Raw genomic sequence first — 27963 nt, 5'->3', positions numbered from 1 at the left:
ATTAATCTTTGCATCCACACAGCTGTGAAGAAAACAGGCCAGGCACGGATTTCAGTAGAGAAATATATCTCAGGTTTATTAATAACTTTCTTCATCTTCAAAACTCATTAAGACAGAAATTATAAAACATTATTTACACCGTCTTTCTTTGTTGTCTTTTTAAATTAAAGCATGCAGAGAGAATGAAGGACAATCAGGTGATGTCTTCCAAACGCCCGTCGCTCCATTCACTCTGTTCCCAAATGAAACAAATAAAAAAAAGTCTGCTGTTTACCACAATCACCGACAGTGTTCTGAGGTACAAAAAGACACACACACACACACACACACACAACATAATGAACCCAAACCCAGATCATGTGAAGCGGGTGGGGGAGGGGGCACTCCAACATGTATGAACTCATCTTAACAACAATCTCAGCCCAAAAAAAGAAAAGAAAAAGAAGACCGTCCTGTCAGATCGGAGTGTGTGTGGAGAGAAAACGAGCAGAAAGGAGCGAGAACAGAAGGCCACAGGAGACATGTGAAGAAGCGCTGCGTCACGTTAACACGTCATTATGAAATCCTGGTCAGGACATTGCAACAGAGCTGCTGTGTAAAATCTGTGTCTTTTGGGGAAAATACTGCTTTTCTCGCTAAAGTGCTGCTATTTTAACCACAGAGGTGCCACAAGCAAGACGAGCAGAGTCCGTCTCACAACAAACATCTCATTTACAGAGCTGAATGTGATTTAATGACAGCATACAGTATACGGCTTAGTTTAATTCTTTGAGCTACAGGAAGCTATGAGTGTCGTGGAGCGATCAGCAGGAGCACCTCAGTCTAAAACCATCATGGCTGCAGCAGAAATGTTGGCTTTAATCATCAGAACAACTACAGTGTTTGTTTTTTTAAGGCCATTAAACTGACACTGATACTTGGATATCCGCCCTCTTGTGGTCATGTGAGTGTAGTGCATGTAAAAGTTTCTGTTCAGGCAGCAAAACAGCTGCTTTTAATCAACAACAAATGAGCAGCTCGTCGCTAACACAACCCTCTGCATGCTGTGTGCAGTCTGCTGAGGCCTGACTGCTATAACTGAACATATTCACTGTGTATTAAAGGGCTGGTGTATTAAGGCAGCGCTGCTCACCAGCTCATAACCCAGCACGAGTCTTTGGCAAAAAAAAAGAAGCATCTCATACAAACACAATGTGAATATTAAAAAATAAAACGAACAACCCCACGAGGACATCAGCACCTGAGGTTTGAGATTAGAACATGCTAATGCTAAAGCTTCACTGACTTTAAATGAAACGAATAGAATGAAATTCATTCATTCTCCATGTTTCGTCTTTCAGAGGCTGTTAGCTACAGCTAACCCAGCTTCAGCTGTTCTAATTTCACAGTGTTGATTTGAGAATAAAATCTGTGACGGATCACTCCTGCTGCTTTACGATCCCCTTGACAGGGTCTGTAATTATCGCAACCGCCTCACTGCAGCAGGAAAACAAACCAAGGGCTCAGTCAATCAAGAAAAAACCGTGTCAATAAAAGTACCTGGACCCTGACGGAGCTTCGAAACAGCACACAGTGAATACAGAGGGATTTATCCTTTAATCTGCTTTTGGTACAAAACTCTTTTTTTTTTTACGCCTACATTTCCCAGAATACCGTTGGTGTGTTTGGATGGATTCACCTGTGATTTATGTCTGAGAGTAAAGCACAAAAACATAAAGCTGCTCTGCATTCTGAAACAGGCAGTGTGAAAAAAACAAGAAGATCATAAAACATTTTAAAGACGTCTCTGGTGAAGATACAGTAAAGACAACCGGAGTGCATAAAAAATATTAAAATGATATCTAAACTTGGCTGAGCGGCGTGTTTGGCTGACAAAAAAAAAAAAAAAAGTTGTTCGAGTGACCCCCGTCTCCCAGATGAATACGCAAAAACCCACCGAGCGCAACAGAACATTTAACATGAAAAATCCCACAGTAAGGCAAAATGACACAACAATGTATACATGTACACACACACACACACACACACACACACACACACACACTTTACACTGAATAAATAGACTTCTTAAAGTATTTTCTCATCAGAAGGTGATTTCCCTCTTTTGGTTTCAGATTCCCACCAGGTCAGGTGGCCATTTTGGTCTCTTTCTCTCTCTCACACACACACTCACACACACAGACACACACACAGACACACACACACCTATAAAAGTAGGAAAACGACAGTTTTCAGTCAACATCTCTACCCACCGAATTTTCTCAGAGACGACCGTTTAGAGCCGCGGTCAACGTACCCTACACACACACACACAATATACAACACATTCTTATTGATTGTCTCAGGATACAGACTGGTTGTCTATCAGCGGTGAATCTCTTTACAACTCCGGGATAAAGGCTCTGGGCTACTCACTGTTTCTACGCAGGAAACAAGGAGGCAAATATTTACACATATATCTATATAGAAAGAAATCCACATCCTCCCACACTCGACCCCTCCTGCACAAGAGTCAGTTTGTGTCTTTGTGTGTCCGTCTCACACACAGTTCATCAATAAATATGTCGCTATAAATTTTTATGGTACATTATTAGTTTGCTGACATGCTCTTTGTCTTCTAGCTGTATGGATGCTGGCAGGGAGGAGGGGGGGTGGCGCAGGCTGCTACACATGCGGCGGTGGGTGGGTGGGTGGGTCGGTTGGCGGTTCTTGACCAAACTTGCATGTATGTACATCAGGGGATGGAGGTGGAGGAGGAGGAGGAGGGTGGCGTCTCCCTGAGTCTCTGATTAGGGGCAGGTGAGGTGGAAGCAACACTCGACACACACACACACACGGAGGAAAATTTGGCAACACCTCTGAATGCCGCTTCTGGTCCAGACAAGCAGGTCCTTTAGATTTTTGTTGTACTAGGCTGAGGAGCAGACACACACACAAACACACACTGTGTTAACCTGTGTTCGCTTACGGTGCAAACGTAGGCGTGTACCACAGCATCACAGCCGTCTTCGCCTCATCAGTGTGTGTTTGTTGGGTGTGTTGTCTGTCTTTGCATATTTAGCGTACACATGGCTTGTCTCTTTGGGTCTTGTCAGCCGTGCCGAGGCCTGTGTCTGCATCACACACACACACACACACACACAAAGGATCCTCCCCTCCTCAGCATACATCCGAGCGGAGCAGTGCAAACAGAAGGGGTCAAATGCTGTTTTCCAGCGGGCTGTGGTGATTGGCTGAGTTCTGCTCATTGAGGAGGAGAAGCGTCGTCTCGTCCGGGCCGTTCTCCGTGGGCGTGGAGTCCGCTCCCAGGTCCGTGATGGTGGTGTTGACGGTGGCGGGAGGAGTCGTCTGATCCAGGCGGGTCGTGTTGTGGCCGCTTTCTGGCGACTGAGGCGTGCTGTCCAGACGGGACGCCATCAGGCCGTTCTGGTACTGAGACCGTGTGATCTGAAGGAGAGAGGGCAGAATCATGACACCCATCATCATGATATATATATATTTCTGCTTCAACAGGGAGCTACACATTACAGTTTCAGAAGAATATGTCCAGTCTATGTGGCTTGATTCTATCGTGAACACAGTGTGCTGCCCACCTTGACGAACTGCAGGTCGGTGAGCGCTCGGACGTAGAAGTCGGGTGTGTACTGCTGTGTCGGGATGCTGTTGTTGAGCTGGCTGTTGCTGCCGCTGACAGAGAGAGACTCGGTGCGGTCGGCTCCGCTCAGAGAGGCCGTCCGGTTCAGCCCGCTGAGGTGGGATGGCGAACGAAACTCTGCACAGACACATCACAGGTCGTTAGCGACATCACAAAAAAAAAATAAAAAGAAACTACACACAGAAAGCTGCAGCAGGGTCTGTGTCTACAGTGTAGATCAATGAGAGCACAAGATGCAGTGAAAGGAGGAATCAGTGACACACTGTGTCATGAATAAATTACATGTTGAGTTATTTCATTTCTCACTCAGTGATTAGATGCTGCTCTCACACCCAACATCAGTGACACACACAAAAAAATTCCACGAGCAGTGAGTCAATCGGTGTTTATCAGGATGCATGACATCAACACATTAACTGAAACCACACAACAAATACGGCCTATCAACAACAGGGTGGAGACAACAACATCTAACACTGTAATCTGGAAAAATATAATCTAATGTATGTGTATGAGTGGCAGCATCAAACATGGGAGAACAACCAGTAGAGGGTGGACAGAAGGAGAGGGACACTGCAGGACAGGTAAAGGTAAAACCACCAACACGAGGCTTGAACGCCTTCCTGAGCAGGATTCACCTGACAGCACCATCACACTACTGACTCTTCCTCAAGATGGAGAAGCAGCTCCATGGTGATGATGATGATGATGATGTTCAAACAATTCCCAACACACTCAAATTCCTTATTTTGTCTAACTAACAGAAAAATGTTGGACTAATAAAAGTGTAAAAAGAAAATGAGTTTCTACCACTTCCTGCTTCTACTACTATGGTATTACTTTTCACAATAAGAGTCCTCCTGTGGGTCGTTTCCACCTCTGCTCCAAAGTACTGAAACCACGATGACTAACATTCATGTGCGTCATTCAATGTAGTTTTTATTAGGACATGCTGATTTCATCCAACCGTCATCCACTGTGTCACACACATTCACACACTCATCACACGCAAGCTCCCCTACCAGGTGTGTGTGTGTGTATATTATTACCAGTAGGTGTGAGTCTTCCAGCAGGGGGCCTCAGTGAGTCATAGGAAACTGTTTTACCTGGACACGTCAATGTTGTTAGCTTTCAGGGAACGAGGCTAGCTAGTTAATCCTGGTCATCTACGGCTAATCTGCTAGCTAGTGGTTAGAATTCACTAAGATATTATCGTGTCAGAACTTTTACGATCCAGTCGGGAACTTTTCTGTTTTTTTTTTAAAAATGTTGTGTGATGTTGAGCCGCAGGTTTTCCAGCCAGGACTGTCATGATTGATATAAGTTCAAAAAAAAAATCAAGTGCTCATTTTTTCCCCTCTGAGCTGATGTGTCAGATGTTTTGATTACACCGAGCCATCAGAAACAGCTTGGAAATGACACTTTTCTAAAGAATACTTGTGACTCTTGACTCATGACTCATGAACCACAAACAAGCTGCTGAGGGTAGGTATCAGGTGGCCTACACTTTAATGTCATGTAACCTGATTAGTTTCACCAAAAAAAAGGCTAATGTCACCAGATTCTTTTGAAAAACAGTGAAAAAAAATGTTTATTTAAAAGCATTTAAATAAAACATCACAGCATCTATATAACAAAATCAAACTGAATGAAAACCTGCAGAAAAGTCCCAGACTGGATCTTGAATGATCTACTCTCTACTCATGACTTGGTGCTCAAACAGTGGGTTAGTGTTTTTAAAATTAAGGAGTGACAAGTGATGGGACGCAGGTCCAAACAACAATCCTCAGTGACACACACACACAGCGGGACACTGGGATGACATTTGGAGCTGGGACCTGGTGATCAAGTGATTTGTTGTCTAAGGTTTATACTACATGATCAAAGAGAGTGAAGGGACAACAGCTGAGGTGAAACATCACAGGCTGCATCTGTGAGGGTTCCAGTCCCAGCTGTGTGTCTCATGATGTTGTCCCACACTCCAACGTTTTATCTACGCTGTGCCATGTGATCATGTTTCTGTGTGATGACTTAAAACGACTTTTTGGCAGGTAAACTCTTTGGTGCAGGACTTTATATCGCAGTGAACACTGAGCCCACTCTCCTGAATAGGAGCGAAATCCTGCTTTGAAGGTTAAGGATAGACAGATTTATCACCTCTTACTCACCTAAGCTGCACAAAAAATGCTGACTTAGCGTGATCAGGTGTAGAGAGGAGGATTTGTTGTTGAGCAAAGAGCTTGTTTGCCAAAAAGCAGCGGTCGTCCTGTATCTCTTTGTTGTCCTTAAAGGCTACATCTACACTGAATCACATGGGGAAGAAAGCTGCTGCATGTCTGTGGGCTGAAAACACACCACAACACTCAGTGATGTCACAGCATCATCACTGGTTCAGACTGTGTAAGTGCAGCCCTTCAGTTTTTCAGCAGCACCCGAGGAGTGTGATCATTTTAATTAGCATGTACAAAACCTGGCCAATCATTAGCCAGGTTCACCTACTCAAGCTCCACCCTCACACCAACCCGCCTGCCCGCCCCAAAGTGCGCCCGCCTGCTGTTGGTGTTAAAGGACCCAGACATGCCGGCGTTTACCTGGCAACCGAGAGAACAGAGAAAACCTCTTAAAGGAGAGGTGGCGAGGACGAGGAGCAGCCACTGAGAGGAGAGAAGGAAGGAGGGAGGAGGTGGAGGAGGGAGGGAGGATGAAGGGACAGTCAGTGAGAGACAGGGAGGCACAACATGCAAAAACAAGAACAGGTTCTGCTCCACTGAAAGAACAGCAGGTCAGAGTACACGAGTCAAACAGACACTGAGCAGAAAGATCATGAAGGAAGATCACAACATGAAGGGGAACATGAAGGAGAACATGAAGGAAGATCACAACATGAAGGGGAACATGAAGGAAGATCAGAACACGAAGAAGGACATGAAAGAGAACATGGAGGGGAACATGAAGGGGAATGTGAAGGAGAACATGAAGAAAAACACGAAGGAGAACATGAAGGGGAACGTGAAGGAGAACATGAAGGAAGATGACAACATGAAGAAGAACATGAAGGAGAACACGGAGGAGAACATGGAGTGGAACATGAAGGAAGATCAGAACATGAAGAAGAACATGGAGGAATACATGGAGGAGAACACGAAGGAGAACATGAAGGAAGATCAGAACATGGAGGAGAACATGAAGGAAGATGACAACATGAAGGAGAACATGAAGGAGAACAAGAAGGAGAACATGAAGGAAGATGACAACATGAAGGAGAACATGAAGGAGAACAAGAAGGAGAACATGAAGGAAGATCAGAACACAAAGAAGGACATGAAAGAGAACATGGAGGGGAACATGAAGGGGAACGTGAAGGAAGATGACAACATGAAGGAGAACATGGAGGAGAACACGTAGGAGAACATGAAGGAAGATGACAACATGAAGGAAGATCAGAACATAAAGGAGAATATGGAGGGGAACATGGAGGGGAACATGGAGGAAGATCAGAACATGGAGGACAACATAAGGAGAACATGAAGGAGTCTCCCACATCTCTCCCTCTGAAGCACCTGAAAGCTGCACTCAGAGTTTAACCCCGAGTAGGAAAAGTGATTAAATGCAGTTTCCTCCTGTGTGTGGAAACCATGTCTGCTCATGTTGACGGGATGAAATAAAGTGAAGCAGCCACACAGTGGTCAGACAGGAGCTGATACCAGGCTGATACATTCTGGTCTGACCAGCTTAGCATGAGCAGACTGAGACAGAAACTGAGAGCTGAAACACAACTGGCAGAGGAGGAAGGAGGAAACCGTCACTGCTCAGGGTGTGTGTGTAGAAGAAGACAGGAGGGCAGGAAGGAGGTCAAAGGTCAAAGGAGATTTCAGGAACACATGGCCCCTCCTCCCATGTGCACTGAGTGAACTCAAACCCACCCTTCTGAATCCACCCAGAGAGCTCCAGACATGATAAAAACACATTATTTGTTCTGCTGGGAGATGAAGGAGAAGTTAAAGAAGTGTGTGTGTGTGTGTGTGTGTCTGTGTATGCACTGAAAATGCGACCATCCTGCTGAACCAACAGACTTCGACAGCAAACATTGAATGTGTGTAAACAGAGAAAATTCCACACATAGTTTCATGTAAGATGGAGTGAGGCCGAGTTCTCAGGCTGACAGACTGGGTTCTATTTTCACTTCAGCCAAGACTAAAAACTCTAATTAACCATTATATATATTAAATACATCACGCTCCTCTTAGAAAAGCTGTCATGTTTTAAATTGTCCAGCAGGTGGCGCTATCTGACCGCTCTGCTTGTAGCCGTTTTCTCGATCTCTTCCATTACTCTTGCATTTATTGATTAGAGTTTTAGCGACGATCAGGACGCTTCCTGAGGGCTATTCATGAAGTGTCAATCTGTGCTCACTTTCTGAAAATATTTTCTCATTATTTATTCAGTAGATTTTACTGGAACTGGGTTTAATGGTCTGAGGGGACGGACTGGAGAGAGGGGGATTCATACTCACCCAAAGTGGGAGCGCTGAGTGCCATGACACCGTAGTATGAGAAAGGTCCAGTCTCAAACTTCATGTTCTCGTTGCCGGCCTCCACCTCCACCCGACCCTGAAACAATCAACACAAACGTGGATGTAAATCCAGTTATGTAAAGCTGTAATGTAATCATTTAGTACAGGTACTATTATATACTACTTTATTGGATTAACACCTCATTGCTCTCACTGACGGAAGCAGTGAAACATCATGTCAGGCAAGAAAAGAAAGAAAGTCATGTGGAGGACATCGTGTTGCAGCTTATCCTCCATCATAACAGAACCAAAGCTGCAACAAATGATTGTTTACATATTTAAAACCCAAACAATGAATCAAGACAGGACCTGAAAAAAGAGAAAGCTCTGACTTTCAGTTTTTATAAAAATGCACCATGTGGCCACCAGAGGGCGGTAGACTCACAGGTGAAAAGAAGATGTCTGTCCTCCGCATTGTTTATGCTCACTCTAATAAAACAAACCACAGAGGGATGGAGGTAGGGGGGAGGCAGAAGGAAGGCAGACCCTCTGAAGCTTCAAAAGCTACATCAGATGTATGGAGAGGGAGAGGGAGATGGAGCGATGCGGGGGGGGGGTTAAGGAGGCCTCTGTGTTGGGACAGAGAGCTGGTCTGAATCGGCCCGTTGGAATGTGTGAACTGCAGCAACAACGCAGCACAGTTAATCCACGCTGCCGTCCCTCCTTCCCTCCATCCTCCCATCACACCCACCCACCCACACCCACACACACACGGGGACCTGCGAGAGCATAACAGGTGGTAAAATAAAGGGGAGGCAAACGGGACCGAGCGTGGAGCTCGACGTGTCAAACAGGGACCACTAAGGTCTCATTATGTTTTAGTCACTTTGACATACAGCCACAGAGATTTAAATATAACAGGATATGCTACAGGAAGTGGCCCTACAGTCCTTTATTTGTTAGGTTGATCTAGCATAAATAAAACCCACAAAAATCTGAATACAAAAGAGTGTCATCTGCTGATAGAAGTTCATAATCACACACTCACAGATCATTAACGAAGTCCCTTAATTCTACAACAGGAAATCATTGATTTGATATGTTGCAGTGGGATTGACAAATATAAATAATCCAACATCACCAGAATATGCTCACAGATTACTGGTGTATTGGTTTATAGTGCAGAGTAATAAAGAGCAAATGCTGTCGTTGCTCAACTGAAATTCCATCTTTAAGGTCGGCCTGGAGGTAACAACATCTCCCTTCTGCCGTCTGGTGTCACCTCTGTGGCTCTTCACTCACCAACAGGCTATAACCGCAGATTCAAGAACACGGTTCCAGCAGCACAAAACAAATGAAGCCACGCGCTCTCATGGACAGCCAAACGACGTCCATCAGCCGTCCTCTGTCCTCTTTTGTGTTTCAAAACCATGCCGAGATTATTTTTGACCGACAATGATGATCCAACCATCTGTCAGCGCTCGGTGTGACAAGATACTTATTTGACCTTCATCTACACTGACCGCTGAGTAATCAGGTCAAACGCCTCGTTCAAGGGCAACCTGCTGCGGACAGGGAGGCAGACTAAGCTCATCTGCTGGTTCAAGCTGAACAGAAACAAACCGGTGACCCACACATGTGCAGCACTCTGTTTGCTTAACTCTGCTTGTCCCTGTCACCGTATTTAAAAGCACATCCGTGGACTTAAAGATGCTAATCACCTCTCAACATATGGTCGACTGTGTGTATGTGTGAGCTGGGGCCACATATTTGGCCTGTGACACGTGAACACACAAAACCTTTACGAAGCGCACATGCTTCAGACGCATGCCGAGGGCCGCACGGCTGCACAGGTGGCATTTAATTTGAAAGGAGCCATGGGGGAGGGAGGCAGAGGCCTGGAGAAAGAGGTGCAAAGGCTGCCGGTGCAACAATACAATGAATGAATTCAAATATTAAAGGCTGAGCAGAGGAGTAAACTCTCTGAGGGCATCATTACAGCAGAACACCATCTGTAACTCAGTGACTCAGCTTAAAGGTCAGCAGGTGTGTGTGTGTGTGTGTGTGTGTCTCGGCCAAAGTTCGAGTCGGTTCATTGTGACTCATCGACAACGTGAGCGAGGACTCTGCGTCCCCGCCGAAGTGTTTATCGATCCATCAACTCTGCAGCTCTCTGAAGCACTCTTTGTAACCTTGAGTGGTCATTTCTACTTTTCTCTCTGAAGGAGTTCTCCACCTCACAGAGGAAACAAATCAGTGACTGCAGAGAGGAGGAAAGGAAGAAAAGGGAAGGTGGATTATTAGACTTCAGACTTCAGAGAACCATCAGACACATTAGACACTACAGGTCTGAGCTGGCAGGACGCACAGGCGATCACACAGGAGTTAAAGAAGCTATATTTACCTCAAAATAACTTGCTCGAATCCTCACTGTCTGCCTCATGCTTTAGCTCATTTCATTAGCTGTAACCTAAGTGTCATATTTTAAAAGAATGCACACTGCTGTAGTTTTTGTTTTTTTATTTTTGTGCCTAACACAGAGTGCATGTAGACTCCTCAGTAAAGTCTTAGACTTGTTTTATTTGAATGGATTTTTGGCTTTAAATCAGGTTTGTGGTGAACAAAAGCTCACAGGATTATTTTTATACTATGACACAAAATATACACTGTTGCTTCCTGTTTGGGCTGCAGGCTCCAATCAAACCTTCACTGCTGCAGGTAAAGGCCAAGCGGTGTGTGTGTGTCACTGGAAAACAAGTCACCATGAGGGAATATGGACTCAGAGGACTCAGAGGGGGAGGGGGGGAGTATCCGCTGTGTTTGTGACTGTGTATGAATTATACCACAATGAGTGTGTGTGTGTGTGTGTCTGTGTGTTTTCAGCCCCTGCAGAGGTCTGAGGTTTCACTGCCACAGGTTAGTTAATAACTTATAACAAAGACAGCAGGGGGCTCTGCCTAAAACCACACACACATTCAGTGTGAGAGAGGTTGTGGTTTTGTGTGTTAGTGTATATCTGCACTGTGTGTGTGTGTGTGTTTAGTGGTCTGTGACCACATGTTTGTCATAAAATGAGCTGTTGATGTCAAACTGCAGTTTGTGCAAAATCACTGAGTCACTTACACAGTGACACACACACACACACAAACATCCCAATGTTTCCTAGTGAGTCACTGTCAACACACACACACAGACACAGACACACACACACACACAGCATGTCTTAAGAGCAGGGATCTGTCTTATTCTCACAGGAGGACTTCATTTTTCCAGGTCTTGCTCACAACAGGAAGAGCTGCTCTCTCATGATGCTCTGATGTAATCATCCTGGAATGTACTACGTCTATTACATAAAAACCGAGCGCACAAATTAATCAGTCGCAGCGTCTATAACAGAGTGACCCTGTGAGATGTGTGTCATATAAATAATAGATTATTCAATGTTAAAAATGATCTGCACAACAACAGCAAACCTGTTCAAAAAGCCACAGAGCAGGAGGATTACCTGGAGCAGGACAACACACACGTTACACTATGTTCTTATTCATGTGTTTACACACACACACACAGAATACCAGACTCCACTGATTTCTGCTGTAAGTGCTGAACATGGAAAAAAGATTGTTGCGTAAAGTTTCCTGCACTTTTTGGGAGGCGGTTCAAACCCTGTGAACTCTGTTTTATGAGAATCACAGAGCATCTTTATAGACGAATGAATCACTGTGGCCATAAACAAACAAGTCTGCTGCTGACAATGATGATCACTACCAGGAACACACACACACACACACAAACCATCCACACAGGCACTATAAAAGGAGTGGAACAAGGACGCTGAATTATCTGTATCTATTTTTTTTTTGTTTTGTTCCCATGAATTGACCAGTCACCCCTACGCATCTGATGCGGATACACAAGGAATGACTGAAAAATATATACAAACATCTACATGTGCACACACACAAACACACACAGTTTCAACTACACTCATTCTATTTATAGAAAATAGTGTCAGAGCAGATGAATCAGGAGCAGAACACAGTTTCCTCTATGTTATAATTTGGTGCCTACATCATCCACAATGCAACACTGCTCCTGGCATGTGGTGCGTTCAGGTGCTCCTGTTTGTCTCATTTATGCTATGAACTGTTCACAGTGTTTGTAGGACAACAAATAGGAAACAAATGGAGCTGTTACATATGACTAGTTGCAAAGTTTCAAGGCTTTGTTCTTGTTCTGTGTCCATTATTCTGCTGTCATGTTACCAAAAAAAAATAAAGCTGAAACATTATTTATACCCTGCTATTGTCTCTTTTTAAAAGGTAAATGGGGAAATTTCTCTTCACGCTGGGTGCCAACCCCTTCCAAAAATGTTTCAGTGGATTATTCCACGTGTGGGGTCCAGCCTCCATATCCGGCCTCCCACTGGGAAACTCTCACACAGAGTAGAAAGCCAAAACAGAATCCTGGATTACTGGACCCGGCTAATGACTGGTTTGGGGACAATGACATAACCACCAACGTGTTTGTGAAAGAGTGAAATTAAGACGATGGTGCGTAACTTTCCCACCCTGAGAGATTTGAGCGCACGTGTATATAAAACAAAAAAAGAGCGGTGTGTGATCTTTATGTGTGTGTGTGTGTGTGTGAACATGCAGATGGAAGGCAGTGCCCGTCAGGATGCAGTGGATCTGTGTATGTTTGGGATTAGTGTATTGACAGCTGACTGACAGCAGGGGAGTATGCTTGCCCGCTGTCAGTCATGGGGGGTGGGATCCTTTAGGACCACACCCATCACGGCCGCTCCAAGGTCACAGCTGTCTGAAAGCCCTGCTGCCCCTTAAGAACTTATAACTAGAAATTACTAGACTAGAAATAAACAACAGCTTTTTTTGTAAACAAAAATCTAAGAAATTCGATTTTTGTATGAAGACTCAAAGACTGAGGATCACACACTAAACAGCTGCAGCTGATGAGGGATCACACATAACAAACATACCAGCTGGTGGCAGTAATGCATCAATTTGTGGTTTGGTAACCGCCAACAACAAAAAGAAGAAGAAGAAGTAAACAAGCACTGATCGTCCCGCTGGCTCTCGTAAGCCACTACATCCTCTTCCACCTGACTATAAATAAAGACGAACCCTCCATGATGTCACCTGTGAGTTATGAAAGTTATTTTAGCTTGAGACTTTTTAGCTTCTCTCATTCCTCACGACTGAATGACTGAAGAACAAAAAAGATGAAGCTTTTGCTAACCTTCCTGTTCATGCTAACCTCTCTGCAAAATCCACAAATCATGGAGTTATGCAAAACGTGTCCAGAACCAATCAGTTGATTAACAAGCTCTCCTTCACTCTATGAACAGTTTTACGACCCCCATGCCCCTCACTGCCAGACAGATGGGGAGAAGAAGATGCTGAGGGTCAAGCACAGAGAAGAAGAAGGACAGAAAGCGTTACAGGGGGGGGGGCCCAGACCTGCTAGTCATACCTGCAGGATGAGGATGAAGTAGTCGACGGGCTTGGCCCTCTGGTAGATGTAGTGATGGGGTGAGCGTTTGTCGCTCTCGTTGAATTTGATCTCCTGGATGACGTCAGGGTGGCGGAGGATTCGCAGCAGCACTTTGTCAGAGATCTGAGACGGGCTGAAGAGGCTCACCTCTGCAGGAGGAGCAAAAAAAAAAAAAGAGAGAGAGAGAGACCGCCATTACCGCCTTATCAGCTGACACCTGTGGATCCACATCTATTAGATGCTTCTGGTAACACGGCTAAGTGCATATTCACATGACATGAAGTGTTAACTGTGAGGTCAGGATTTATTTCTAAGTACAGACTCTGACGTTTATCTACACAGATAATGAGCTGCAGAATTTAAATATATCCTGAAATGCGTTTCGCTGACACAAGTTTCTCAACTGAAAGCATGGCTGTTGCAATCAGAGCTCCACCGCAGGTGCCTTGGTCTCCACCCAAACTGACAACAAAGAAACAGTGCACCCTGCACACAAAGGCCCAGAGAGCGAGGTGAGGTGTCTATGACCACCGATTCATCATCAGAACGCCTTTCAGTCTGCTTTACACATTCAGGCAACACGTTCACCTCCATGTTTTTATTGTTTTTATTCCTGCTCAGATAAACTGACTGGTGGAGCTTGTTGTTGCAAGTCCTGAAACTGAAGCCGCGTGTGTGTGTGTGTGTTAGTTTAAACTGTGCCGTCTGACTGGAACACGTGCCAAAGATCCTGCAGATGTCCTGTATAAATGTGGGCGTATTTATATGTGGATATATTCATTTTAAACAGGAGAACAAGAGACATAAAAACTGCAGTGAGTCAAGAAAGAAAACTGAAAACAACATCCTGAGAAACCAAACAGGAATAAAGTCAGCAGACACTGACGTACGGCTGCACAGACACATATGGGGAAGTGCTACAGTATCTATGCTAGCAACAGAGCGTATCAGCTAACACAAGCTAACCAGACAGATAGCAACACCTTCTCCAGTGATCAACACATCCAGCTGGGCGGAGTGCGTGCTGAGGTTTCAGTCTTAAATAGCTCCTTCGAGTAAATAAAGATATTTAAACCAGCATCATACGTGTATGAACTTCACACCCACACGTCAGCCCTTACTGACGGTGTAACGATGATCGTGTTGTGGCTGAGGTGGTGGTGGTGGATATGTGTCAGTGGTGAGTGAGCGTCCGTATGTGCGAGCTCTCATCAGTTCATTCCTCCTCACCTGTAGCCAGGAAGCGATGAGCGGCCAGCAGCAGCTGAGGAGAGATCTTCACTTTGGACTCGCTCTCATGTTTGAAGGCGGAGAAGTCTCTCTTATTCTTATTGGGAGCCACTTTTTTCCTGTTGCGATTATCAGCTGTGAAGGAACAGCAGGCATTTATTATTCATTCATTTACATTTCAAAAGGTTAAAGCGATTTTAAAAGAACACGTGAAGAAACTGAACTCACTGTACATGTCCGACTCATCCAGGATCTCCGATTTAATTATCTCCTCGATGACGTCCTCAAGCGTGACCAACCCCAGCACCTCGTAGAAAGGATCTCCTTCCCCCTCGTTGTTCACCTTCTGGACAATGGCCAGGTGGGATTTTCCTGTTAGGACAAAGAGAATCATTAGTTAAATGATCAATTGATCTGTTCCTCGAGGCACGATATACAAAATGTTCTTCATGACACAGATGAAAACTATATAATTAGACTCATCATTAACAGACACACGTCTGTAGCAACATTTGGAGGAAGTGGTTACGTGTATGGATTCTGCAGAGCTGCAGATCAATAAACACAAATGTTTTATCCATCAATGCAGTTTTAACACCTCCACTACAGAGAGCAAGGCTACAATCATCCCTGCAGCCCCACGGTCAGGGCAACGCTGAGACCCTCGCTGCATTATTTGTAAGGCAAACAACACTTGATGCAGAATAATTCTCATGTTGTGTTATCGATTAGCTCGCAGCCCACAGTGGAAGAGTTAAAGCTGTGATGCAATCAGCGTGTTCATACATGCATGTATTCAAGTATGTCCTGTGATTGAACAGCTTGTCAAAAATAAGATTGATCTGGAATGATTTATGATTTAGGAGCAAAGATGCCAGCGTGCTGGTGCTGCAGCAGTGACGACAACACTGACAGACAAAGGCACCAGAACATTAACCCCTCTGCCCCACATATGAGATTAAGATGACTGATTTCATCATGGCTGTCCAGTCCTACAATAATTCAAAATTAATAAAGTAATAAGAGATGAAACGGCACAAAAATAGTTTGACTTTAACCAAGAAAACTTCAGTTTATCCTTAAATTATAGCGTGTGTTTAACTGAAAGCTCATTAACCTGACCTGAATGACATTGTTTAATTTTGTATGTGATCCTCCTGATGTTTGTGTAACTAGATAAATGTGTCACAAGACACCAGCCAACACTGAGTCATTATATGAACAGCAGCCAGACATAATTAGCAATAAAAATACACTCCTAATGATATCAGCACTGCAGTTATGTCTCAGTATGTTATGTAAGAGCTGCTCCCTAAAAAATGTTTCTACACTGATCAGACATGTTCAGAATAAGACAAGTGTACAATATAATTAGCTCCAATGCTATCTGAGCTGACTACCGTCTCCTCCCTGGAGTCACACATCACACATCTCTCAGTCAAACACTGGTATCATGATGAATTCCAATCTGATACCAGCTCTGCTCCAACATCAACCCATCTGCTCCACAAATAGCTTGTTAATGTTTACATGTCCTTACAGTTAGGGCTGGGTCTAGACTTCTAGTGTTACTGTACAACACAAGGACACACACATGAACGCAAAGACAGAGGGAAGATGGCACCCTGGTTTGAATTATTAACAACACTAAGAGCAGCAGAGAACACCCCAGGTGGCTCATTTCCTCTGCTACACCCATCCTAAGACACCGTAGTGTATGTAAATACACACATTTTAATTAATCCACAGAAACATAAGACAGGAGGCAGAGAGGAGGCGATCAGGATCAGCAGATCAATGGGATTTACAAAGAGCTTACATGAGCAGCAATTAAATGAAGACCAAAGGCTTGAGGTGCGTTTTCTTTATAAGTGTGTGTCCTTGATGTCTGCCTGCATGTCCTGGCAAAGTGGGTGCTGCTGGCACGGTGACACAAACACACTCCGCTCATTCTCAGCTCTGACCTTGCTTGCTTGGTTGTAAGACTGTAGGGACTTTGAGGAATCTGTTTCGCACATACCCAGCTTTACAGTGATGTTGTTGGGGGGTGTTGGGAGTGGGTGAATGATGGTCTGTATATTTAGCTTGGATGCTCGAGTCTCAGGCGGCGGCAGCGAGGACATCTGTTGCTTCATGTCATGTTACAAACAATCCAAACAGTTCTTAAAGACCTGATAGACCATTCATGTCTTTCACTAACGAGCTCTAGTGTACAAAGACGAACACTTCAACACCTAAAGAGGAGTTTGGAATCAAATCATCCCTAAACTGGAAGGCAAACCTGACATCAAAGTGGTTCTTTGAGATGAATGGATTTAATTTAGGAGGAAAAAAAGATTAAAGTTGTACATTTATGTAAGCGTTTTCTGACTTCTAATGTTGCAACGTTTGTGTAATCCTTATGCTGAAGACGTAAGTGTGTGATTTCTAGCTCGGTGTCTCGTCAGGAATACCATCTTTAGGGAGGAATGATCTCCATGCGTCATCAGGCGTGATTTTTTTTTTTTTTTAAACATGATGGAGAGCATTCGTCAGGGGTGTCCCACGATAACTAAGCTTCAGAGCAGATTCATTAGCTGATTGTTCCCAACAACATCACTGTAGCAATGAAAACAAAGACAGCATGTAATGGAAAAGGCACTCTGTGAGTGTGTGTGTGTGTGTGTGTGTGTGTGAGACCGCTCCCTGCAGTGCTGAGTCAATATTTCAGAGGAAGTAGGACCCCAGGGGACATACTTACCCTGAGTTACTGGAGAGTCACTTGAGAGTCTATTGACTAGTGCACACACACACACACACACACACACACACACAGCATACAAGGAAGTTCATCCCAAAGCACTCGGTGTCTGACCTTTGTCAACAGCATCACACAAAGTGTAAACCACTCCTGTGTGTCTGAAGCTGCAGATTTACAGACAGTTGTGTGTGTTTTTTTAGGAAACCAGTGAAGCACACTGACCTCAGGCGCGTACAGAAATACACACAGCTGTCACTCATCGAACTGTGAGTGTGACACGGCAGCAGAGATTTTTGGTAAAAAGTCATCCCTCCATCACTCCCTGCTTTACGCAGACGAGCTGAAATGACAGCGAACGCCAACGGCATGCTCTGACTTTGGAACATGTTCAGAGGTCTGAAGTCCAGCATGAGGATTCTTCCATATAAATGTGTAATAATACTTTTGAAGCTGCTCCCAGCTTATCATTTTAAAGTGTCTACTTACTGCAGCTGCTATTATTTAAGTGCTAAACTCATAAACCTCACTGTAAGACACAGCTGGAATCTCCACGTATGTGACAGACCAGCAGAATCAAGGAATACTTTTCAACCAAATCTATTTTTTTCAAACTGCGTGAGAGCAGAGGAGAAGCTTTTGAACCAGGAACTGTGAAACACGTTGACCTTTGTCACACTCTGCTGAGGGACGGGCTGCAGCTTCTCTTTTCTGTCAAACCTGTCAGGCTTCAGTTCTCCGTGTGAAGCACTCACATCGTTATTAATCAGACCGTCTGCTCGGTACACACACACATACTCCCAGTATGGCTGGGTAACCTTCCAGTCTGCTTCTCCTGTCCTCTGGCTCCTCTGTCACCGGCCTGCAAGCCGCTCTGTTTGTTGACATGAAGCATCGACGACAAAGGGACGAGGTGGGGGGAGAGCGATGAGTGAGAAAAGAATGCCACGCGCATACCGCCCACACACAAAACACAACAGCCCGGCCACATGTCAGCGGCACCGACCGACCGCTGCCACCGGTTCCAAAACACGCATGCTGTGAGTGGACGAAAACAACACCACACGGCTGCAAATATCACACACACACACATGCAGAAGGGCTTGCTGTGTGTGGGCCAGGTCAAGCTCTTCTAACCTGTTTTTCCAGTTGGAGCCACTTGCAGGCAGAGCTGCTCTGATCTGAGGGGACAGCAGGCCTGTCCATTTACACAGTGGATTTAAAAACAAAACCACTGCAGTGCAGCAGAGGCATGTCGAGGTTTGGACGGTATTCAAAGACAGAAAAAAAGAGGAAATAAATCACCACAAGTCTGTGAAGGCTAAACTGATGCAACGACAGCAGTTTGTCACCTTTTTTCTGGAATTTAAATCACTGCAGTTATAACAGCGGCTCTCTAATCTGCACATATGCAAGGAGCAAAACACATCAACACAAGGGCTACAAGGGTGGATGGCATCCTGTCTCAACACAAAAGATGGATCCGAGCACTCCAAGAGAGCCAGGCAGTGACAGAAAACACACATGAATCTATAATTAAAACAGAATTGTACAGGCGGTCACTGCCCCACAAAATTAACTGGACTGTGTCCACATCAGCGGCTTCAGCCATCACCATCTTACCAGCAGCTGCACCTACTCCTAGGCAAAAATCCACAGGCAAACTGAAACTCGGGTGGTTGACCCTACGCCCAACCATTGGAAGGTTTATGGCCCTGTCTGTGACTCTGGTGTCTGGAGAACACGAATGAATGTGGAGCTCTACAGAATATACGTTAAACCCACTATAGCACGGAAGTGAAAAAGACTCCGGTGGGCAGGTCATGTGGAACGAATGCCAGATACACGGGCTGCATGGAAAGTTCTCCACCAGAAGCCGGAAGGACGTCGGAAGGACTTCGGCAGGACGTCGGCAGAGGGGCAGGCCATGGAACAGGTGGCTGGATGACGTGGAGGACGACTTAAGGACCCTTAAGGAGACTTAAGGAGTGAGGGGCTGGAGAAGGCGAGCCAGAGACCGGACTGAGTGGATCCATTTGATTGACCAAGCCCAGGTTCTCACAGGACCGTAGTGCCATGGAGGAGGAGGAGGAAACTGAAACTCGAGCCTCTTTAAATACGCCTCCTAATTATGCAAAGAAGAAACTTTTTGTAGTAAAAACAAGAAGCTCTGTGGCGACCGACTCACTTCTAAAGCCAACCTCAAGTGTCCATTTGAAGAACTGCAGTTTTATAGCTTTTGGCTGCAGCTTCATTCAAACTGGTGTTGAAAGATGATACAAAACAAAGCAATCTAAACACAAACGAGAGGAATCCCACTACTGTGTTTGCACACAGAGCCACTGCTACACAACATGATGTACAAGTCAAACAAATAGAGAAGACAGCTGTGTGTGGGACATCAGCACTTTTCTGCAGAGCTGCTATTTCTTCATGCTGACTGATATTGTGGTGCACAGAAGTGTTGATGCAACACAGACACACACAGATGTAACATGCAGAGTAATTTGGAGTGAGGCGACTGCAGCCGCATCGTCAGCACTTCAAGCTACACAGACAGGAAAAGAGGGAAATGCTGCAGGCGGCTGAGAGACTGTCCGAAAAAAACATGGCTGCCGTTATGAGGCAGAGCTTACACACCTCAGAGTCCACATTTGTTTGATAACAGTGATAATCATATTATAGTATTTTGGCAACTGCTGGGCCCAAGGTCAGGAATGAAGTTTTACCTCCAATCCAAAGTGCATCATGGAAAATGACAGCATGTGTAGCCTAAAAAAAACACCAAAAGAGATAAAGCAGGAATTTTACATTCAGGAAAGTGCTCACAGATCAAAAAATGGGTTGTAAATATAAATCAATCACAGGTTTTTTTTATCTCTCAGACAGGACAGTCAGCTGACGGGAGGATGAGTGAGTGCTGCTGAGCCTTTACTTGCTGTGACTCAGCAGATCACCTGGGGCAGGTCTCTTAAGAAGTACAAAGGCAAATATTCCTTGCAAGACTCACGCAATCACAACTTCCTGCAGGAAAGTGACACTGGAGGAGAAGGCATGTGAGGACCAGCTCTGTTCTGTCAGAGGGGGGCGGCCCTTTCAGAGCACTACGGCTGCTTCTGCAGGTCTCAGTGTTAATGCTGTGAACCTGTTTGACCAGAAAGGCAGGGACCTTCATGACGTCTCCACGAAAAATCTGGTTTTTATCAGGTTAACCATGAACAGGCCTTGCATGCAGAGCAGCACAGCACTCCCAAGTGCACTTTCTTAAACCTCTATTGCTGACGGCATCTTAAGGCTGTTCCATACTCCGCGAGACAAAGAGCGGAGAACGCGCTCCACGGGTGGTAAGAGATAAATAAAAAAGGTCTTTTCCGCACTGAGGTACCATACTCCGCGAGACGTGTGTGTGCCGAACTCCTCATACTAAACTATAAGGAAAGACTTTACTTTTTTAACACACCACAAGGACGTGTGCCATGGCAAGAGGGCATTATACAGAGAGGGTGCCTGCAACAGCGTGAGATGTCCGGCGATGAGTTGTGAAAATGCGACATTAAAAGTAACAATAGCAAAGATTCAGTGTTTGTGCCTTTATGACCACATTTGCACATCTACTGTGTTCCAATGTGCCTGCGATACTTCAAACTGTCCGGTGATGAGCTGTGAAGATGCGACATTAAAAGTAACAATAGCAAAGATATACAGACATTGTTAACGAGCCTATTATGCCCGGGTATGTAGGACTATATAGAATGGTAATAACAGTCACCATCTGGTATGTGTGAAGGGCTGTCTGGAGTTATTGGTGACAAATCACCCTGACTTGCCTTTCTTTCTTTCTTTCTTTTATTGCTCATCATGCAAAACCGGTATGGTCTTATCTAAATCTGTTGAATCAGTGCTGTTTATACACCTACCTATATACCTGGAGAGGCTCTTGCGCTTCTCCACTTTCATCACGCCCACAATAAATTCCGACCAATCACAGCATGGTTGCCGCACAGCCTTGAAAGACAAAGTTCGGCCCGGACCCTGTGCACAGGAGTGCGGATCAGCGGGCGGTCAGAGACAAAAAATGACGTCATTTTGTGGGCGTAACGTCTGCACAGGGGAAAAAGTTCTTTGTCTCGCGGAGTATGGATCCAGCTTTACCCTGATCATCCTCTTAGATTATAACAAGAGTGTCAGCCTGTGGACTGAAGTCAGAGCTAGCAGCTATGGGTTGTGTTGCAGAGGACTGTGGTACACCCACACTCACTTGCACTTTATTTATATATATATATATATGCTATTTTCTGCATCCACATCTCTCCTAGTAATCTGATGTGTTGCATCATTACACTGAGAAAAAGAGGATGGGCATGTCTCATGTATCCCTCGGACATAGCATGATGCTGCAGCTGCATGGCCGATTTCCTGGTGTCATTTAGGAGGGATTCCCAGCTCTAATTTAAAAGTTGTTGCATAACCTGGTCACTGCTTTCTACATAATTGTGGCGCTATTTGTATTTTAGCCCATCCAATCAGTAACCTTCTGAAAGACAGTCAAAACCAAACGCAGATAAACTGAGCGATAAACACAGAGAAACACACCCACTGCACAAAAGAAGGAGCGAAGACTCGGCTCTGCTCTCCGACAGCTCAGACTGGGTAATCTTTGACTCAAAGCCATAAAACTCTGTGCTTAGAAATAAAGTAAATAATGTTGGTCTGTAGCCTCATATAGAGATTAACAGCAAGAATCTGAGATGAGATTAAGAGTCCAAAAAGCAGGTGGTGCAGTTAATGAATGCTCTGATGTGTGAATGTATAGTGTGTACGTGTCTGTGTGCAGGGAGGAGCAGTGTTTATGTGTACCTGTGTGGATACAAAGGTTGAGGACACTAAAGCTTAGATTACACAGAAACAACAAGTTTCAATATAAGAAAGTGCAAAGGTGTCTGGAGAAGGTCACTGTCGACCCCGTCCTGTATTTGTTTTTTTTAAATCACGACCCCGTACACACTAGGGAAGTCAATCCGGCTAGAGCGGGATTCGGGCCGTATCTGGATATATCCGGATAGTTTTTTTCTGAGTCTGAACAACGCAAATCTGAATATATCCAGATTGATTTCAAAGATTGGATTTAGCCGGATTGGCTTACATCTGGCTCAGGTCTGTACACAAATGCGGCTAGCGAATCCCGCTAGCGACGTGATACTTCCGGGTTCACGGGGACAGTGTCCGGGTCGCGTACAAAAGCCGTATGTAAACAACCGTCGAACTACGACAGCTTTGCCCTGACTTTATTTTCCACAGGGCTACAAAGGAATAAACTGCTTTTTGAACCGAAAAAAAATGAAAGAGCTGCTACAAAAAGGAAAGAATGAAAGAAAGATGACCAGCTGGATAAGCTACGCAATCTCAGACTCCATTACTGCTTCTAGTACATGGTTGAATGGTTGATTATAGACTCATGATAATGACACTCCTTTGGCATCATGACTGAATTTTCAGATGTTGTAAACCTTTTAAAATGATCTTACAAATTGTACCGTTAAGGCCAACTAATGGTTTCAGTGTCCACAAAAGGCCCATGTGATGACGTCCTACAACAAATCTGAGGCTGAGCCGTCCACACCAAAAACACAACCGTCTGAACGGAAGGTGTTTTCATCCTCTGCCTCGTTCTTCATCAGCAGTCGCTGCTGTCAGGCAGTAGCCATCATGTGCACTGATGCACATGATGGCACATGACCGGCACACACATCACAGAAAATGAGAACAAATGCAGTAATGTTTAAGACATGACTGTTAACATAACTGGGCATTAACTTTACTCACATCTTTTGTTAGCTGAGTAACTCAAGTACTGTTTAGCCAATAAAATCACTGGGAACACTGGTCACCAAACCTCAGTTTGTAAACTGAGAGTCCAAAATAATCTCCAGTGTGGGTTTCTGTCAACAAGAAATTCTTCATTGAAACTAAATTCTAACCACTTATTGGCTCAGGAATCTCATTTTAATCTGTTTTGTACATACACAGCAGCTCAACAGACAAACGGTCATTAAACCGTAGCAAACATTACAGGACCCTAAAGGCCGGGTGGGGTGGGCAGATAAGTGCCCGAACACCGACAGTGTAGACGGTCTTGACAACCACAAACAAAACACAAGCTCTTCCATTTCCTGAGAGGCTCAAAGTGTTGAAGGTTAAACTGGAATGTGGTGTTTAGTCTGGAAATCCAAGGCCTGCCCACTGACTCACATCCAACCCATGCAGACTCACTGATCATGGAAAGCATGGCAAGGCTCAAGAACATCATGAGTAAATTATTATTCATGTTTTAATTAGAATGACCTTCTGAGAGTAATTATATTAGTCCTACGGGCCAAAATGTAGGCCGATATATACCACACAGCCTGAAGGTACACAGCATGTGACAGTGTGTTGTGAGTGCATCCCGTGACTTCATGGTTCACTTAGATTTGTGTGTGTGTGTTTTTAAATTACAGCCCAGTTCCAGCGTGCATGAAGAAAAACCTGCCATGTAATGATGACAAAAACTGCTATCTGCATCTCATTATCCATGCCCGTTCATTATTTTTAGACAACTCTGACTGCGCTGCTTTCTAATATTAGACACCGTCTTACATAAGCATTTGTCAGTTTGTCTTTGATGTTGCTACTACCTGCCATGACAGTCAGCATTAATATTTTATCTCATCTAATAAGGTCACCTCACAGTCCGTCTAAAAGGTCATGTTGACTGAAAAGGCAGGGGAGTGTACCACACACAGACACACACACACACACACACAGACACACACACAGTGAAGATCTGTCAGCATGTCATAAATCTCTGCAGCCAGAGAGCTGAACTTCAAACTTGTGCAAAACCAAGACAGAGTGCTCAAACTTGAGAAACACACACACACACACACACACACTGATGTAGCGGGATGTCGTCACCATGGCAACTGATGCCAAGCAGCAACTGAGAGGAACTTGAGATCCAGGCGGGGAGTCGGTTCAGAGGAGATGTAGGGGGGGCCTGCAGGAAATGAAGCCGGTAAGTAAACACATCGTTGCAGCCCACCGCTACCTGACCACAGGCTGCACGGCCACACTCTGGGACCGTGCTGCGTTTCTGCCGGACCTGGCTGCAACATAATCTGCCTGTGTGGGTGATTGGGTAGAGAAGCAGAGGAAGATTCTCAAATATGGAAAAAAATGTGAGGAAACAGATAACATCGGCCTTGAAATGAAACCGGTTCAGGGACCACAGATACACATCACCATGTAATTCTTAGCTAAACACTCATCTCTGTACAGGAAGCACCTCGGATGTGAAGATTCTGAACCTCCTACACCATCACATTAGAAGCTTTAAATTTGGTTCATGACGACCATCAGCATGTTTTGACCGCAGGAACTCAGGGCGTGACTCTTTATGGGTGTGATGTCATTTCTGCTAAAAACAGACTTGCTGAGCTTCTTGGTTCTTGGAGTAGGCCTCAGACGCACAATGCTCCACCTTTTTAAACACTGATCCCACACTGATGTTGGTACTGTATGTATAGCTCTTTCTGCAACAGGAGCCTTTTCAGCAAATTGGAGCAACTAGGTCTCATTTACATAATGGTGCTGACATAATAAACACAACTCTGGTTACTTCAAACATTGACTTGACATTTAAAATCAGAATACTGCAGTTTATTGATAGGCGGTCTCTACCGTGTTATTCTGTAACTCCAAGAGGCCGACTGAGTGTACTTTCATCCCTGCTTACAGTCAATCTTTCTGCCAAGTGTTGAGCCAATGTAGACAGGTTTTAACTCAGCTGGATCTGTGTGTGTGTGTGTGTGTACGTGTGTGCAGTTTGTTGCCAAAGCCTCCCACCTTGCCAGCCGCAGAGCATTTTCTTGGCCAAATGTCACACAACCCCCACTATAGCAACTCTAAAAATCTATTTATGATCATAGGAAATGGTGCAAGATATTAAAAAAAAACAAACTCAGATGCTTCTTGTGACACATGAAGATGTCAACAAGGCTCGGTGAAACTTTACTTCTTTGTTACGACGCCCTTGCCGTCTGACAGTGATGCTGCTACAGTTGGAAAGACACACACTCTCTTTCCTCACGGTGCCAAGATATAGACACAGCAAGTGTGTGTGTGAGAGACCTTGAGACAAGATGCCTGGGAAAGGAAAAATACATCACTGCGGGAGATGGCGTCAGTGTGTGTGTGTGTGTGTGTTTGAGTTCAGCTTTCTGAGAAAGAGTGTGTGAATACTGTGTGAGTTTGTATATAGAAGAAGAGAGAAGTAAAATAGGGAAGTGATCTTGATTTCACCATTCAGAAAACTGAAACCAGCAAACAGCTCAGTTTTCAGACTGACACAGCTTTAGATGAACTCCTCACTAAATTCCTGGATGCACAGTCACCACAGTCCTCTCACATCAGTGTCTCCAATAAACACATCAATAATTGGTGTTGTGGGACTTTTCTTGGTTGTGCTGTGGGCAGCATAAATCCTCACATCACTCATCGCCAGGATGCAAATCTCTAACAGGGGTTAGTCTACCGCACAAAGGAGTTAAAACTCTTACATGACATGTCATGTCTCTCATACAAATGATCTGAAAACATCATAGAGAGCTCCACAAACCTTTCTTGAACTCCTCCAGCATGGAGTCCAGCTTGGTGTCGTGGAAGACGAAGTGGACTGGGTGGTTGTAGAACTTTGTGATGGTCTTCAAGGTGGTGCAGTCATCCGGGTCCACAAAGGCCAGGTCCTTGACGAAGAGGATGTCCACAATGTTGGAGCGTTCGTCCTCATACACGGGTATCCTGGTGTATCCGCTCTCCATGATCTCAGACATGGTGTTGAAGTCCAAAATGGCATCACTGTGGATCATGAAGCAGTTGCTGACTGGTGTCATGACGTCCTCCACTGTTTTGGTCCTGAGCTCCAAAGCACCTTGGATCATGTTGAGCTCCTCTTTTACCAGGTCGTTGTACGGCTCCGTGACTTTTAACATCTCCACCAACTTCTCTCGGTTGTACACGGTGCCGATCTCCTGGCCCAGCACGCAGTCAAGGATCTTGCTGATGGGCCAGGACAGAGGGAAAGTCAACAGCATGAACAACTTGGTGACCAGGATGGTGTTTGCCCCGACTGCCAGACCGTGCCGGGAGCACAGAGCCTGGGGGACAATCTCACCAAAAATCACAATGCCAATGGTGGAGGCGACCACTGCGCCGACCCCGGACATGGTGAGGTCATCCAGGAGGATGGTGAGGGTAGTGTTGACCAGGACGTTCCCGAGGAGCAGTGAACACAGCAGGTAGTTTCCCTTCCTGCGAATCGGCTCGATCTTCCGTGCGTATTTCTTCTCCTTCTCGGTCCCACAGCTCTGCACGATGCGCAGCTCCATCGGGTCCAGGGCCATCAGCCCCAGGTTCAGTCCACTGAACATACCTGACAGCACCAGCAGGAAGGAGATAATGATCACCTGCAGCCAGATGGGCAGCAGGGACTTCTTCTCCTCCACTACCCGCAGTCGGCCGTCTTTGTCGTCCAGCAGGTACCGCTTCTGATCCTGTGCGTCCCGGACGCACAAGGCGAACACTTTCACCGCCTCGCTCTTACGGAGCTGCTTGATGCTGATGTTGACCACTCCTGAGGTGTTTTGGTTGCTTACATTCATGCCTTTTCTCACCACTACATCATTCGTGTCTTCGGAACAAGTCCTATTGAACGGCAGCTTGTCTGAATCAAAATCCTCGTTTTCGTCGTTACTTGAGTAGAGTTCCGTGAACGTGATGAGGTCCGTGCTGTTTGGGAGCAAGTGTAGCCCGTAGAACCTGAGGGAGATGTTGCTGCCCTCGGTCACCTGGATATCCCCGTGCGCGGTAGTCTCAGCCGGCTTGTTGCTCGTCTCCAGCCTCATGCCAAGTATCCGAGGAGCACTTCTCGGCTCTGAAACCGCCGCTTCGACCTGCCTGCCCGCAAAAACACAAGAAAACACGAATAAAGTTAGCATAAACCCCCGTCCACTCGACTCCGTCGCCATGTTTGTTTCGCTGTCTGCCAATGGGGGAACTGACGTCACCTACCCCTTTCCAATAGCCCTCCCCCTCATTTCCATGCATGGATCCAGCAAATCGGTGAGCGCCACGTCACTCAACAACTTAGAGCGAGCCCCCCTCATTTTATTTTTTTTAAGGTGGTCTAAGGAGTTTGATTTTTAAGGTCGAACTTTGTTTTTCGAACATCTTTTTGAAAATATGGTTGACAAATAGAAACAAAACAAAAATTAAATT

At 45.1% G+C, this 27963-nt stretch overlaps 1 protein-coding gene across 2 annotated transcripts; it reads right to left on the bottom strand.

Annotated features, from left to right (window-relative positions):
• Positions 1-49: 49 nt before the first annotated feature.
• Positions 50-27742, bottom strand: LOC114440920 (metal transporter CNNM4-like). Of its 2 annotated transcripts, XM_028413580.1 has the most exons (8): positions 26306-27742; positions 15141-15284; positions 14913-15047; positions 13662-13831; positions 8169-8265; positions 6247-6309; positions 3594-3772; positions 50-3447 (listed from the first exon to the last, which is right to left on the bottom strand). In XM_028413580.1, exons 1-8 carry the CDS (start codon positions 27711-27713, stop codon positions 3199-3201), a joined length of 2445 nt encoding a protein of 814 aa, XP_028269381.1. In that variant the 5' UTR covers positions 27714-27742; the 3' UTR covers positions 50-3198. The 2 variants fall into 2 exon arrangements, with proteins under 2 accessions (XP_028269381.1, XP_028269382.1); XM_028413581.1 differs by lacking the exon at positions 6247-6309.
• Positions 27743-27963: the final 221 nt, after the last annotated feature.

The sequence above is a fragment of the Parambassis ranga genome, chromosome 9, assembly GCF_900634625.1.
Source record: "Parambassis ranga chromosome 9, fParRan2.1, whole genome shotgun sequence".
Classification (NCBI taxonomy): Eukaryota; Metazoa; Chordata; class Actinopteri; family Ambassidae; genus Parambassis; species Parambassis ranga.
The sequence above is the reverse complement of the archived record's forward strand: the minus strand, read 5'-3'. Positions and strand labels throughout refer to the sequence as shown.